This window comes from Habropoda laboriosa, unplaced genomic scaffold (assembly GCF_001263275.1).
Source record: "Habropoda laboriosa isolate 0110345459 unplaced genomic scaffold, ASM126327v1 scaffold311, whole genome shotgun sequence".
In the NCBI taxonomy this organism is placed as follows: Eukaryota; Metazoa; Arthropoda; class Insecta; order Hymenoptera; family Apidae; genus Habropoda; species Habropoda laboriosa.
Window position 1 is genome coordinate 192,194 of NW_017100426.1, and position 13,838 is coordinate 206,031.

Sequence of the window (13,838 nt, forward strand, 5' to 3'; positions counted from 1 at the left end):
GGCGTATGGTTAACGCCGCGTGCCACCGGACAGTGTGTCGTAGGTGAGATAGGAGGTCTCGGACGTGCCAACGTATGGTTAACGAAGGTAGCCGAAGGAGATGGACCACTAGCGTTTGGTTAACGCTATGTGCCACCGGATAAGAAGGTGTTTGGTATTCGCGAGTCGTGTCGTTGATATACCTCGAGCGGTAAAGGTATATCTGTCGTGGGGTTAGCTGGTACGTTACTATACTACTCAGGATGGGTTGATTGAATATGGACACGAGTAGTACTCTATATTCCTATATTCTATTATAAATTACAAAATTTTACGTTGGTCGATTCTTGACTCGGCAAGAATCTCCCTTCTCGACTTTACGCGGTGAGAGCGCGGAGGAGTCGTGTACAGTACTATTTTGGTTGACACTTACGCGTTGTGTTATTGCTCGAAGGGGACTGGAACCCGATCTTGCTCGTATCAAGTACTAACGGACAGAGTGACGTTATGTTCAAAATCTGACTTAGAGACTGCCCGCGATCGTCGAAAATCCTACCCTTTTATACCCCGAAAACTAAGATTTTTGGTGGTGGGGAACGTCAGATTTCCGTGGGAATTGAATGTAAGCTCATCCCTTTGCTTGGCGACTATCGGGGGGGTGCGTGTTAGACTAAACATTCGGCGCCGCACGCTTCGGGTAGAACGCGTACGTAACATCTCCCCCCTCAGAGGGAACATCGTTTATTATGATGCTTCCACAATGAGAGCCGAAACGTGTGGTGCCGTGTTTTACAATGGTTACGCAAAAATAATAAGAAATTATTATATATAAATAAAAGGTTATAGAAATACATGAAATTAAAACTAATTATATCTAGTGTAAGTTTAAAAATAATTAAAATAAAACAAGAAAAATTAAAACTATGGGCTATGTATTAATATAATGGTTGGAATACTATAAACTGAAGAAGATAACGGGGTAAAATTAAAATCCTTAAATGACAAATAATAAAGAAAAATAGACCTGGGGGGTTTAGGGGCGACGGAGTGTCCAGGTGGTCGCCTTATTCCAGGCGGTCGCTGGTGGTTGGTCGTGGTTGGTTCCTGAGTCGGGCGTTTCTGTAGCGCCTTGCGAGCTCCAGTCCTCCTGTAATCCTTTTAACACAGTCAGGGCACTCGCTGGCAGGTCGCACGATCAGCATTGGGACTTCGCAGTTGTCGCACGGTTCGATGGAAGGTGTTCTGACTGGACCGTGCGAGTCATATCGTTCCAGCTCCTCCTTTGTTGTTCTGGCGCAGCTCATGCATAGATCACGGTCATCGTTTGTTGTAAAGAAGATTAATTTCGTACAGGATGTGAAGCTTAACACTCTCCGGACTTCTCTCTGGAGTTCATGGTCCACTGGTACTTTCGGTTTCGGTTCAGGTGTATGGTGTCGTCTTATTTTTTCCAAGAGGTCTCCCATGCACTCTTCGCAATCCCTTATCCTTCTGTTTCGGGTAACAGGGGTTTTGCAGGACGTGCATTTTTCCATCCGTGCTCTGCTGGATGGTTGGTGGCGTTGGAGTTTTTCTCCCGTTGTTTGCGTTGAATTTGCACATTCCTCGCAAACTGCTTCATTTTTTTCGTTTGTGAAATACACTGCCCATGTGCAAAATAGTGTTGCCAGGGCTATTTGGATCTCCTCCAAACGTATCTCGTTCGTAGTCATTGCTTTATGGATGTAACACATGTTAGATGGTCGGTGGCGTTAGACACTGAATGATGTCTTTGCTCCTGGATGCTTGTTTTTTATAGCTAGTTGTGAGGTTCTCCCACTCCTCAGTCCGTTTAGGTCCTTTCCTTAGTTTTTCCCCTTCCTTCGCCCGGGGTCCACCCTCGTACGTTTTCGTCCGTTATCACTACTAGGTGGAGGACGTCTTCCCTGTCGTACTGTGGAGTGGGGGTTGCTCTCCTTTTCCGTGACGTTCCTGTCGCTTGGTCCTTTTGCCTAATTTTTCGCGTCTGGGTGTATCGAGCGTTTTGATGTGTACCATTGCGACTATTGAAGTTACCTCTTCTTGTATGAAGTTTGCCCTCCCGTCGTTCGGCAATCCAATGCCCCTTTTCACCCGTTTGCACCGAAATCGTTCGATGGCCCTCATTGGCATCAGTTTGCGTAGCTGCGTCTCTAGGCATGTCAGATACTGAGAGATCTGTAGTAATACCAGAAAAAAAGGGGAACTTTCCCTGGTTTTTATGTCGAACGTAGCGCGATCAGACCAAGTGGGTGTTGCGCTGTCGTCTGTACGTCGGGTTAGTTGTTCGGTAGGTGGTCTTCCTGTTGTGGAGCGTTTTCTTCCCGCAGGTACATCTTCCTTGCCTTTTTAGTAGCTATGTATGCGACTCCGGATAGTATTAGTATCAAGCCCACGATTCCTTCTGTGGAAAGGGGGTGAGAGTGCGCTCTTCCTGTTTGTATATTCTTTAGTTGTTGCACTATTTTTTGTAGTGAAATTCCTGCATGGCTGTGCAACCAATCGTTGCCATTCTCCGGTGGTGTCGTCTCTAGTATTTCCACGTGATGCTCCCCGAAATTCGGTAATATTTTCGAAATGTTGATCGATCATCATTGCGTGCGATCCCCGGGACGGGACGGGGCGGAGCGAGGCGCTACACCCCTGCTCCGCCGGTATTAGGAGGACAAGGGAAGGGCCGGTTTGAGCCCCTCCCTTCGATCGGGCGGGGGAGTACCCGAAAGAATTTAAAAATGATTCTCGGAGCACCTCTAGCATGCCCGACGAGGGTAGCAATGGGGGTTTTAGTGGGTAAGAATTCCACACTACCCCCCATCCCCCGTGTACAAAAAAGAAGGCATTGCAGTCGTCATAACCCATAGAGTGGAGTTGTTATCATATGGCAATACAAGGAACACGGTCATTCCAGAAGTATTGCCTGGTTCATATGGTCAGTTGAAAGTCACGAGCATACAAAACTTCTACGGCTATTTCAGCCCGTTTGAGAATGCAACATTCCATTCGTTAGGAAAAGAATTTTCTTTTCTAAAATTGTCCAGCTCTGATGGGTGTTCCATATAAACAAAAAGTAATCAAATTTGATGAGGCGTGCAAATCATCGAAAAGAAAAAAATTTATTTATAGTACAATAATTATGTTCTAAAAATCAAAAACCAATAATTATTTCTTCTAGAAGTAGTAAAAGTTATAATAAATTAGTCTAACTACAATAAACTAATCATAATTATGACTGTCATTATATTCTAACCCTATTTTCTTTGGATGATAATCCACCTGTGAAATAATTATTCAAAAAACTTACTGGTAAATGAATGAAGGATTTGTGTCGAGCAAATCCATAAAGTTGTTGCTACATGTGAACAATATCCTACAAGGATGTAGACCAAAATTCGCCTATTTTTAACATTGTCCTTTCCGTGCATTTTTTAAATAAAATTTACAAATACCTTCAAAAACTTGTTTAAATTATTTTTATAATGTAACAAATTCATTAATTTGACTAATAACACTTCTTGATAGTGCATTGGAATTTCACATTTTTCATTAATAAAAACTTATTACTTTTTATTAAAATTAATAAAAACTACTTTTATTCTACATAATAATTTGGAGTCTATTGATTTTTCGTAGAATTGTTAACGGATAGTTTGAATTTGTTTGTCTCCGGACACATTGATGAAATTTTAATGTCAATATGTAATTTATTATACTAATACTAAATTATTTATAGTCGTTACTTATTTATTTATTTATATATTGTATAATTTCAGTGATCTCCAACAACAGAAAGCTGGAATCCTTGATAATTTTGGGAATAGGTATGACTGTTTACAACTGTGCATTTAACTTTGCTGCCGCAACGTTTGAAATTTTACAATTAGTTTAATCATTTATTTTCAATTAAATTTCATTTTATAATCTTGTTTGGTTTAACATAACATTAGACTATGCTAAATAAATAAATATATGTATAGATATCTAACATTCCTTAAGAGGTACAATACTCCATCCAAGAACTAATCTGTCAAAGCCTGAAGAGAACAAATTACAGGCTCCGCTATCTTCAGCCCAGGCTACCGATGACACCATCCTTCGATGACCCTAAAATTAATCATAAAATTCGATATTAGCCTTTTGTAATTCGGAATTAAGACTTAATTTATTTTACAAGGTGAAATGAATTTGCATAAATTGTATTTCGAGGCTTCTGGGGGTTTAAGCCGTGTCCAAGGTTTATTGAATTTCGGTGTTTTGCCAACATTGCCAGTTAGATTCATCAGGGTACAGCCAATAATAATGTCGTGTGTCGTTTTGGATTAGTGCTTATAAGCACAACGTATTCATGTTATAGATTATTTGTTACCAAACAGGTGGTTTTACTTGGTCAGCCTGATCAATTAAAATCTTGGCAAAACGTTAGAATGCAGTAAACTTTGGACACTGCTGAAATTTGGAAGCCTTGAACAACAATTCAAGTAATCCAGGCTGTAAAAGCCTTAAAAGTCTCATTAATTTCTATTACGTCTATAATAATAGTTAATGTTGAATATTACAAAAAAGGATACAAAATGTCCCAAAATTATATGAGAAATCGAAACCAGCCAATTCGTCATGACTAGACTGCGGACCTCTATGCACGTGAGGTATGCAAAAGAACATATGCATGTATGCAGGAAAAATATGTATATATGCATGGAAAATATGTACAATTTGTGAGTAATGTGTTCAACATAAATATATCGCATACAACATTACCTGAACTAGAACAAGAGGGTATTTAACACACCTGTTTTAATTAACAATCGATTTATGGTGAAGTACCATAATTTACATTACAATAAATTATAAGTAACTTTTCCATATTTGTAACATTTAATTGTTGACGTTTAACGTATAATATTAAGATGTATGCTGAAAAAGAACGTTCTACATCACAGAATGTAACGGGCGTATGTTTATATTTATTCCAATAAAGTTATGGTACAAAACTTGATCGTTCTACAATTTTCATCACTTGAGGAAGTATTCTCGTTTGTCGATTTGAAAGAAATCGAAATTGTTATGTTGTATTCATTTTATAGTTTGAAATATAAAGAATATGTACAAATTTATGACTTATGTAAATAAAAAGACAAATCATTCCTTTTAAAAAAACTGGGTTAACCTTTATACCTTCTTTACGCTTCTATCCACAAAAAAATTATTGTCATGAAATTATGTGCCCCTCAAAACCAAGCAGGTTTGATCCGATGCATTTTCTTCTACCATCAAAAGCAAGCGAGTTATTCAGGTGACCTGTTTTAAATGCTCCACCCAGTATAAGGTCGGATGGAAGGTGATTGGCTGGATGGATAGGAGGAGTCAAAAAGTAAGAAATGCGGATTGGGTGCTGAAGGATATTATGGAAAGAGAAGGTAAAAATTATTGTAGTATCGGGGCCTCCATATCCAAATAGGAAACCGACCAGGGAAAATAGAGAGGGAGTAGTTGGCGTAGTGCACAAAGCCTCGGCTTGCCAAGCCAAAGGTCCCGGGTTCGATTCCCGTTGTGTCCCTCAAAATTTTTCCGTCGGTTCCTACATTATTAACATTTAAAAAGCTAGCTACAATTTTAGCTTTTTATTTGTTCAGCTGACCAATTAAAAAGAGTTTCTTTCTGATTGGTGCTCGCTGAACCGGAACACGAACTAGCTCCACTATATTAGTGGAGTACCACTAGGCACACATCAGCATCAGTTGACGTATAAATTAATTGATTAAAACAAAACACTAGCATTGGATTAGATTAGAAGTTTCCGTTATTTATTATATCTTAATAGAATGAAAACTTTTCAGTTTTGGGCCCGGTACACACTAGCGGTCCGCTCCCGGTCCGGTCAAATATTCTTCTATGGTTTAGAACAGAGGCGCTTAACTTCTTGCTCACGAGCAAATTTCCCCTCCCGAGGTTCCCCCACTATGCGACTGAGATGGTCTCGCTCGAGTTGCGGCGCGGCGGGAGGAGAACGCGAGGAGTCCTCCCACCACAACTCCAGCGACTGCCGTTGGTTTATGTTACCCATTCTGCGTGTTCGTACCGCATAGTGGGGGAACCTCTGGAGGGGAAATTTGCTCGTGAGCAAGAAATTAAGGGCCTCTGGTTTAGAACGTACCGCTTTGGTGACGGTCCGGTCTCATCCCAGCAACTATCTTTGGAAAGAATATTTTGCTGAAGCGAGATCAGACTGAACCCAGAGTGTGAACGCGTTTCTCGATTTACCACCGGTTATTCCATTCAAAATTCCGATTTTTATGAAACTGTAATATGTTGTAGTCTATTTTTTCTTTTTCATTCGCATCACAAAAGATGGTACTTTCTAAGAATATTTTTCATTTTGTTGTATGCCCTCCTTTTCAATATGAAAATTGTAAATAAATGTTTGTTTTGCAAAAACGAAAATATATGTTGTAGTCTATGTGAAATAATGATGAGTTTATGTCATCATTTTGATGGCTTCAAAGTTATTAGCAAATGATAACATGTTGAAAATCGCGAAAAAGCGGATTTTTAACCAAACGTAGATGTATAAACTAATATATATTTCGAGAGCAAAGCGCTAGTGTGGATCGGGCCTTAGAATTTCCGGCAGTGCATGTTTTTCTACGAACTTTCACCGACGAACTCGATAGTAAATTACCGCATCAAAAACCAAGAGTCTCCGAAAGGTTCGACCGAACAGGTCATACGTACCGAACCTGGAGGACATTTCCGCTGCAGCGCCAAATGTCCAGAGTCACTATATCCCCCACCAAATCGCATCTCGGTGCAAGGAAAAGCACGCCAGAGGGCGTAAAAGGACAAGCGGCGATTTTGTAAAAAAAAACTTATCGGATTGGTCAACGCGACGCGGAACCAATTAGGAGTAAACTAAAATAGTTGGTAAAAACGAGCGTCCGAAGAGTCAGTCGCTAGCAGACGACCTCACTCACGATTGGAATAAAATAAACTTTGCAAAAAAGAAAACTACGTAACCCAAACCACGCGATCCTTTAATATCCTTCCATAGTGTATATGAGTGTAATGAAGCAGGCTTGGGTACATATTCGATAATGAAAGTTAGTTTCACTCACCTGTCTACTTGTTCTGGGCAATCTTGCTAATCGCTGACCGTTAAGATCAAATAATCTAATTTGTCTATTATCATGCGGAATAGCAACGATGCCAGTGCTTGAAACTGCCAATCGATTAGCAGCACTATCTCCTCGAATTGTAGCTAGCGGACTTCGTATATTACGCAGTTCCCATATTTTCACACTTCGATCATCCGACCCTGAGACAATTTTATCTTCACGTGTGAACACAGCTGATGTTACAGTCCTGCGTTAAGAAGAGAAAACAGAATGGTTAGAAACATGATATCGTGGATCTTAGTATTTACAAAATTCAAATTTAACAGAATTGGCAAATCTTAACAGACGTCTGTATAGATTAAGGGGTCTTCCTACATGACTGTTGAAAAATCAATTTTTTTTGCGTTTTCTTATACAGGGTTATCCAAACTAACCCTTTGACTACTGTTGGCGCCTAAAGGCGCTTAGAAAACTTGCGCTTGTGATACTGTAGGCACCTAAGGGCGCTTAAAAATATTGCTCTTATGGTACTGTAGGCGCCTATAGGCGTTTAATCAAGTTCGGTCCACTGACACGAGAGGCGCCCGGAAAATTTTATCGATCATAATTCCGGCAGATCTTATTTCAGTCAGACATAAGTGAATGCTAATTCAGCAATTACATATTCCGTTAGTCATATATTATTTAAATATGTTTATTTATATTTTGCAGTTATTTTTTGTTATGTATTTATTCATGTTTCGAATTGTACTACACTTTGCTAGATTATTAGATATATTGTGAAAAAAGCTTAATGTTAATATTAAATTGTACACTAACAATTGAATGCGGAATACAAAGAAATAAATAATACTGTTTTAATGTAGTGGAATACAGTATTTTGATTATTTGAATATACTTTCTCAGAAATGCACGCCTAACGAAAAGTTTCACCGTTCTCGGTGTCCGTCGCGACTGATTTCCTACCGTATGGTACGGCTGGTGCGTCTCAAAGTCTGCCGTAGTCAAAGGGTTAAGTGTCACATCTTCCAACAGCGTTATCGTCACATGGTAACCACTTTCTTTAGGGCCAAATTGAACAATATGAGCCTGGACGATATCTGGTTCCAACAAGACGGCGCCACATGCCACACATCAAAGGAAACAATTGCTCTGCTGAAGGAAATGTTTAATGGACGCGTAATGGAGGAGACATCACTTGGCCACAAAGATCGTGTGATTTAACACCATTAGGGTTTTTTCTATGGCGATTCTTGAATAGTAAAGTCTACGCTAATAATCCAAAGACTATTGACGAGCTGAAAAACAATATCACAGTCGCCATTAATGAAATTGAATTTCAGTTAGGTGAAAATGTAATGGAAAATTGGATCAAACGTATCAAACCTAACGAATGATATTGTCTTTCATAATTAATGTCATAAAGTAGACTTTGTGTTAAAATAAAGAAACCATACAAATCTCAAATACTTTGCGTTTTATTTCAATTTGAAGATGTGACACTTAATTTGGATAACCCTATAGTTTAACATATCGAAAATATGTCCAAGTTTTAAAGCTTAATTCTCAAAATTAGCAGAGTTATACGCCTTCAAAGGAAGCGGTTTTATATGTATAGATTAAGAATATGTTTGTATTTTGGATAAGTACGTCTGATATCATGTCAGCCATCGGGAAATATATTTTTAAAGGCGCTCTCTTCGGGATGGTCCTATTTTACAACAAATGGGTATTTTCATTTATAAAGAATATTTTTGTTTTCCTAAAAGATGGTAGAATAAATATACAAATTTGCAAAAGGATACGTGTAGCACTTGCTGAGTCATTCCAAATCAAAACGCATAGAATTGCGGTTTAGCCTACGGACGGGGCACACCAAATTATACCACACCAATATCTAATCGAAAAAACAGAAACACCCCACTGCAGCTTATGCCGGAACCGACAACGAACAAGCACCTACATGATCTTCGGATGTAGATCTACCGAACCACATAGACAGTGTTACGAACCCACTTCCTTCCCCCCACACATTGTTATTAGATACTATTATAATATTCTTATTAACATTATTATTAGATATTATTATTATCATAACCAAACACCTTTATAATTATAAACCAAAACGCCAAGCAACCGCCACGAGTAGGAAGGGAGCAAAGTCGGGAAAAACCCATGAAGCGACGCTCGACTCCGGGCCCTTTTCCTGACCGTTGATTGGTCGGAAGCAAGGTGCCAAAACTAGTATAAAACCGACGTACCTGCACAAGGTCGACAGATAGTGTAAACCATACACCTAAACCGACACCCGTTCGAACTGAACATTAAATAAAACAACATCAAACACATTTCTGGAATTTTACGCCTTTAACCAACCCGAAACGAAGGCGGTCTCAACCGTTACGGCCCGTTCCGTAACAGACAGAGATATAAAAAAAAACGATACAGCCCTAAGCTCGCTAGATAGCATAAAAACACAACAAATTCCTTCTAGAAATAAATATGCTTAACAAAATTTAACCAACTCCAACCGTCGTTGTCGCTAATGACCTCGTAGTCGATGCGGCGTAAAACTTCGAAGAAGAAAAATGGCTTGTATAGTCGTTATTGTGACATGCACATTTCTCCAATATTCAGAAGTCTTAATTTGAGAAATTTAACATCACGTTTTAAGAGAACGGTTGAGTTACGACCCGTGGTTCTCTTACCACTTTTTGTCCTTGCGACGAGTAGAAAACAATGCAAGTAAAAAAAAATTTGACTTTGAAAATCATGCCCAAGGTCAATTTTACGGTTATTTTTTTTTAACCCTCGAACAACCGACCGAAAACAGTGACGAAGCACGCCAACGCCGGGTCTCTTTTGACCCATACTGGAATTTTTACTATACGTATTTCAGAACTAATCTTTAGGTAATAAATATCATCTTATAAGAAAACATATAAATGTTTCATAAATATATTATTTACTTTGTTTATGTACATTGTGTACATAAAATTTTCTTTTTTTTTATCGTGTGTTGTGAACATATATAGTGGCGGCCAGCTACTTAAAACCGCTGGGTAGTTAAGGAAATAAACAGTGCTAATATTTTATTCATTGTATTTTTCGTATACTAAACTCATATGAAATACATTTTGAAGTATGTTATACCATAATATCGCAATAATTTTATTTACAACACTATTAACTACAAATATTTTTAACATTCTCTCAGATTAGGTCGTTATAACAGCGGACAACTACTTAAGACCGATTCGTGTTTTTCATTTTTTGCTTATTTTCACATTACATAGTTGCATCAGATCCTTAGTTACCATCATTGTTGACATGGTTGCGATGGATCACTTCATTCAAGATCGCAAACAATTGTTAATCAGTCAACAATCATGAGTCGAGAGAAGAACATACCTCCTGAACTATGAATTCAAATTATATTATTGAGAGATAAGGGATACTCATTTTCGGCAATTGCTACAAAATTAAATATTTCCAAAACGGCGTGTATACAGGCAATGCAATTTATATCTAAGACAGGATCAGTTTGTAACGTGTCGCGTAAAAGAAGGCCTCGTAATACAACAGCACGAGAAGATCGCATTCTTCACAGCATCTCTGAAGCGGACCATTACAAAACAGCCGAACAAGTTCTCAATGAATCTGGTGTCGAAATTATCAGCAAAATTAGTGTTCGAACAGTGCGAAGAAGATTAAACGAATTTAATCTTATGGGTCGCATCGCTCGCAAGAAGCCACTCATTTCCAAACGAAACCGAAAACTTCGTTTACAGTTCGCTAAAAATCATCGCAACTGGACAATAGCAGACTGGTCAACAGTTGTTTTTACCGATGAGTCCAAGTTTAATAGAATGGGGTCAGATGGCAAATTGTATGTTCGACGTCGTGTCATCGAGGAATTTTCGCCAAAATGTATAAAATCAACCGTGAAAGGTGGAGGAGGTTCAGCGAACGTTTGGGGAGCGTTTACGTTACAAGTTGTTGGCCCAATTCATAGAATTGAAGGAATAATGGATCAATACAAATACATTGATATATTAAATGAGGTATTGCTCCCATTTACAAGAAATCAAATGCCAGATAACTGGGGATTTTGCAAGCTGACAATGACCCGAAACACACAGCCCGTAGGGTCAAACAATTTTTATGTCAGCAAAATGTAAACATTATACCATGGCCCTCTCAATCTCCAGACCTCAATCCTATTGAGATGCTATGGATTGATGTGGAGAAACATGTAAAATATAAAAAGCTCAAAAATTTAAATGAACTGTACGCTGTTATTCAAGAAGGGTGGAATAATATTCCAGTCGAGCGTTGTCGTCGTTTGATTGAGTCTATGCCAAGACGTTGTGAAGAAGTGATACGGCAAAAAGGGAGTGCAACGCGTTACTAACTACTTTTTAAGTTTTATGTTTCCGCAATTACCAAGTTTTATTAATTTTACCTGTATTTATAGTATTAGTCTAATTTGGTTTTAAGTAGTTGTCCTCTGCTATAACAAACTAATCTGAGAAAATGTTAAAAATATTTGTAGTTAATAGTGTTGCAAATAGAATTATTGCGATATTATGGTACAACATACTTCAAAATCTATTTCATATGAGTTTAGTATACGAAAAATACAATGAATAAAATATTAGAACTGTTTATTTCCTTAACTACCCAGCGGTCTTAAGTAGCTGGCCGCCACTGCATGTGTATATTCGCTTCGTTTAACAGTAACAGAGCAACATTGTGGGGTATTGAAGAACCAAGCACACCTTTATATTCAGGATCAAAAAATTGTAAGATTTCGTTGAATACATTAAGCTGAAGGAATTATATTTAAATTCGAAATATTTAATTATCTGTATATTCCCACACATCGTAGTTCGAAAATACGGCGCCGATGTCCAGAATTCATAGCAGAATCGTACTACGTATAGAGTACGAGTATCGTACCGGTACGTTAAGTGAAAACCGCGAAGAAATAATATTTCCATGAGCGACGTTGTATGTGTATTTTCGATTCGTTCAACAGTAACACAGGAAACGTTTGAGCTATTGAAAACACAAAGCACATCTTTGCATTCGGTATCAAGAAATGGTAATATTTCGTTGGAAACAATTATTTGTAGGGAATATTTTTAAAGTCGAAATATTTAGTTATCTGTATTTGCATCACCAAAGTAGTTCGATAATTCGACGCCGATGTCCAGAACGAATAGCAGAATCATATTCTATTTGGAGTACGAGTATCGTACCGGTACATTACGCGAAAGTCGCGAAGAAATACCATCTCCAAGCCCGACGTTGTAAGTGTATATTCGCTTCGTTTAACAGTAACACGGGAACCATTTGTGCAATTGAAAAAACAAACACCTTCGTTTTCGGTACCAAAAAAAGGTAAGATTTCGTTGGGAACAAACATTTAGAGTAGGCATGTTATACACTTTGAGCTGTATTTGATATCATTTCCTATGAATTTGTAGCATCTCGAACATATTTATACTTCTTCGATTTTTTCTCCTCGCTGTTGTATTCAATACTGTCTGGCTAAAGACGTTAGAAGTTAGAACTCTCCACGCAGTCATTTGTTTATGTTACAGTGATAAGATTGAGCCTAGCAAACGAGCAGACGTTGCCTATGCTTAAGACATGAGTTAAAAGTGACCCGGCATTGGCTGGGCGAGGGTTAACAGATCTCCACCAATCCAAAGGTGTAGAATCACCTCCCATAGCCGTGACAAATAATTTTTGGACACCCTGTACCTAGGAGATAATGCCCACCAGCACTCCGTCCCTCTACTACAGGTACTGTAAGATGCAGAATAACGACATCTGATCAGCGGCCAACACCGTTGCACTCTGCGAATAGGAACTGGAGTAGAATGAGACACAGCCACCACATATTGCCCAGAAATAAAGAATCCCCCAAAAAAATCGGTCACGACAAACACGGGGCCCGATCAACGCTCAAATATCACGTGTCGTCGAGGAGATGTACGTTAATTGTTAGCTGTTAAGTGACGTTTTATTTTTACAAACGTTTTTACCTCTCGGTCTGCGGAGGAACCCGGTCCCAACGCCCGATTCCCTCACGCGCTAAGGGCTGGGTCAGGTAAGGGCCCAGCCACGTGCTCGCGCGACGCGGTCCTCGCCGGGTAGAAACCCCCAACTTGCACCAGGGTTCCCCAAAGGCAAGAGAGGGGCGTCAAGGCCCGTATACATATAAGGACGCGTTTCGAGCACTGCGAGAGGAATTGTTAGAATTGTAAGAATTGTAGAACAAATTGAACCGCGTAGTCAACGACGACAACAAAATAAATATAGTTTTGAAATTATCCGGACGAAGTATTGTTTAAACTAAAAACCCCTTACAAATAGAAATAAATTACTGCCTTTCTTTGATAGCCAATCGCAATTTACTTTCTGGATACGCCTCGTAGTATCGGAAATTCTCGGCTCTACCTGAGCAGCCGTAAAGAGACAAAGGGTAATAAACAGCAGAGCCTGAGACCAGAACTAGACCCTTCGCGAGGGGCCTCGGTGACGCACGAGGCCCGCTAACGCGTCAGTTCTTTCGGGAAAACCCGAAATGAGGGTGTGTACTGAGGGTGACGAACAAGTGTGAAAACTGTGTGTAGTGGGAGAAAACGAAGGCATGAAAGGAAAAGACTGAGTATAAATAGAAAGGGTGGCGAACAGAAAAAACGTTGTTGGTTATTGTTG

The 13,838-nt window shown here is 39.1% G+C and overlaps 1 protein-coding gene across 1 annotated transcript in view; it reads right to left on the bottom strand.

Annotated features, from left to right (window-relative positions):
• Nucleotides 1–3,975: 3,975 nt before the first annotated feature.
• The window catches only part of LOC108575529 (WD repeat-containing protein 37), a 24,386-nt gene continuing 14,523 nt past the window's right edge, over nt 3,976–13,838 (bottom strand). The window contains exons 6-7 of the mRNA XM_017938351.1: nt 7,107–7,353; nt 3,976–4,098 (exon numbers count right to left, since the gene is read on the bottom strand). Of these exons, the coding sequence (XP_017793840.1) occupies nt 3,976–4,098; nt 7,107–7,353 (370 nt within the window). The remainder of the gene's footprint in view (nt 4,099–7,106; nt 7,354–13,838) is intronic.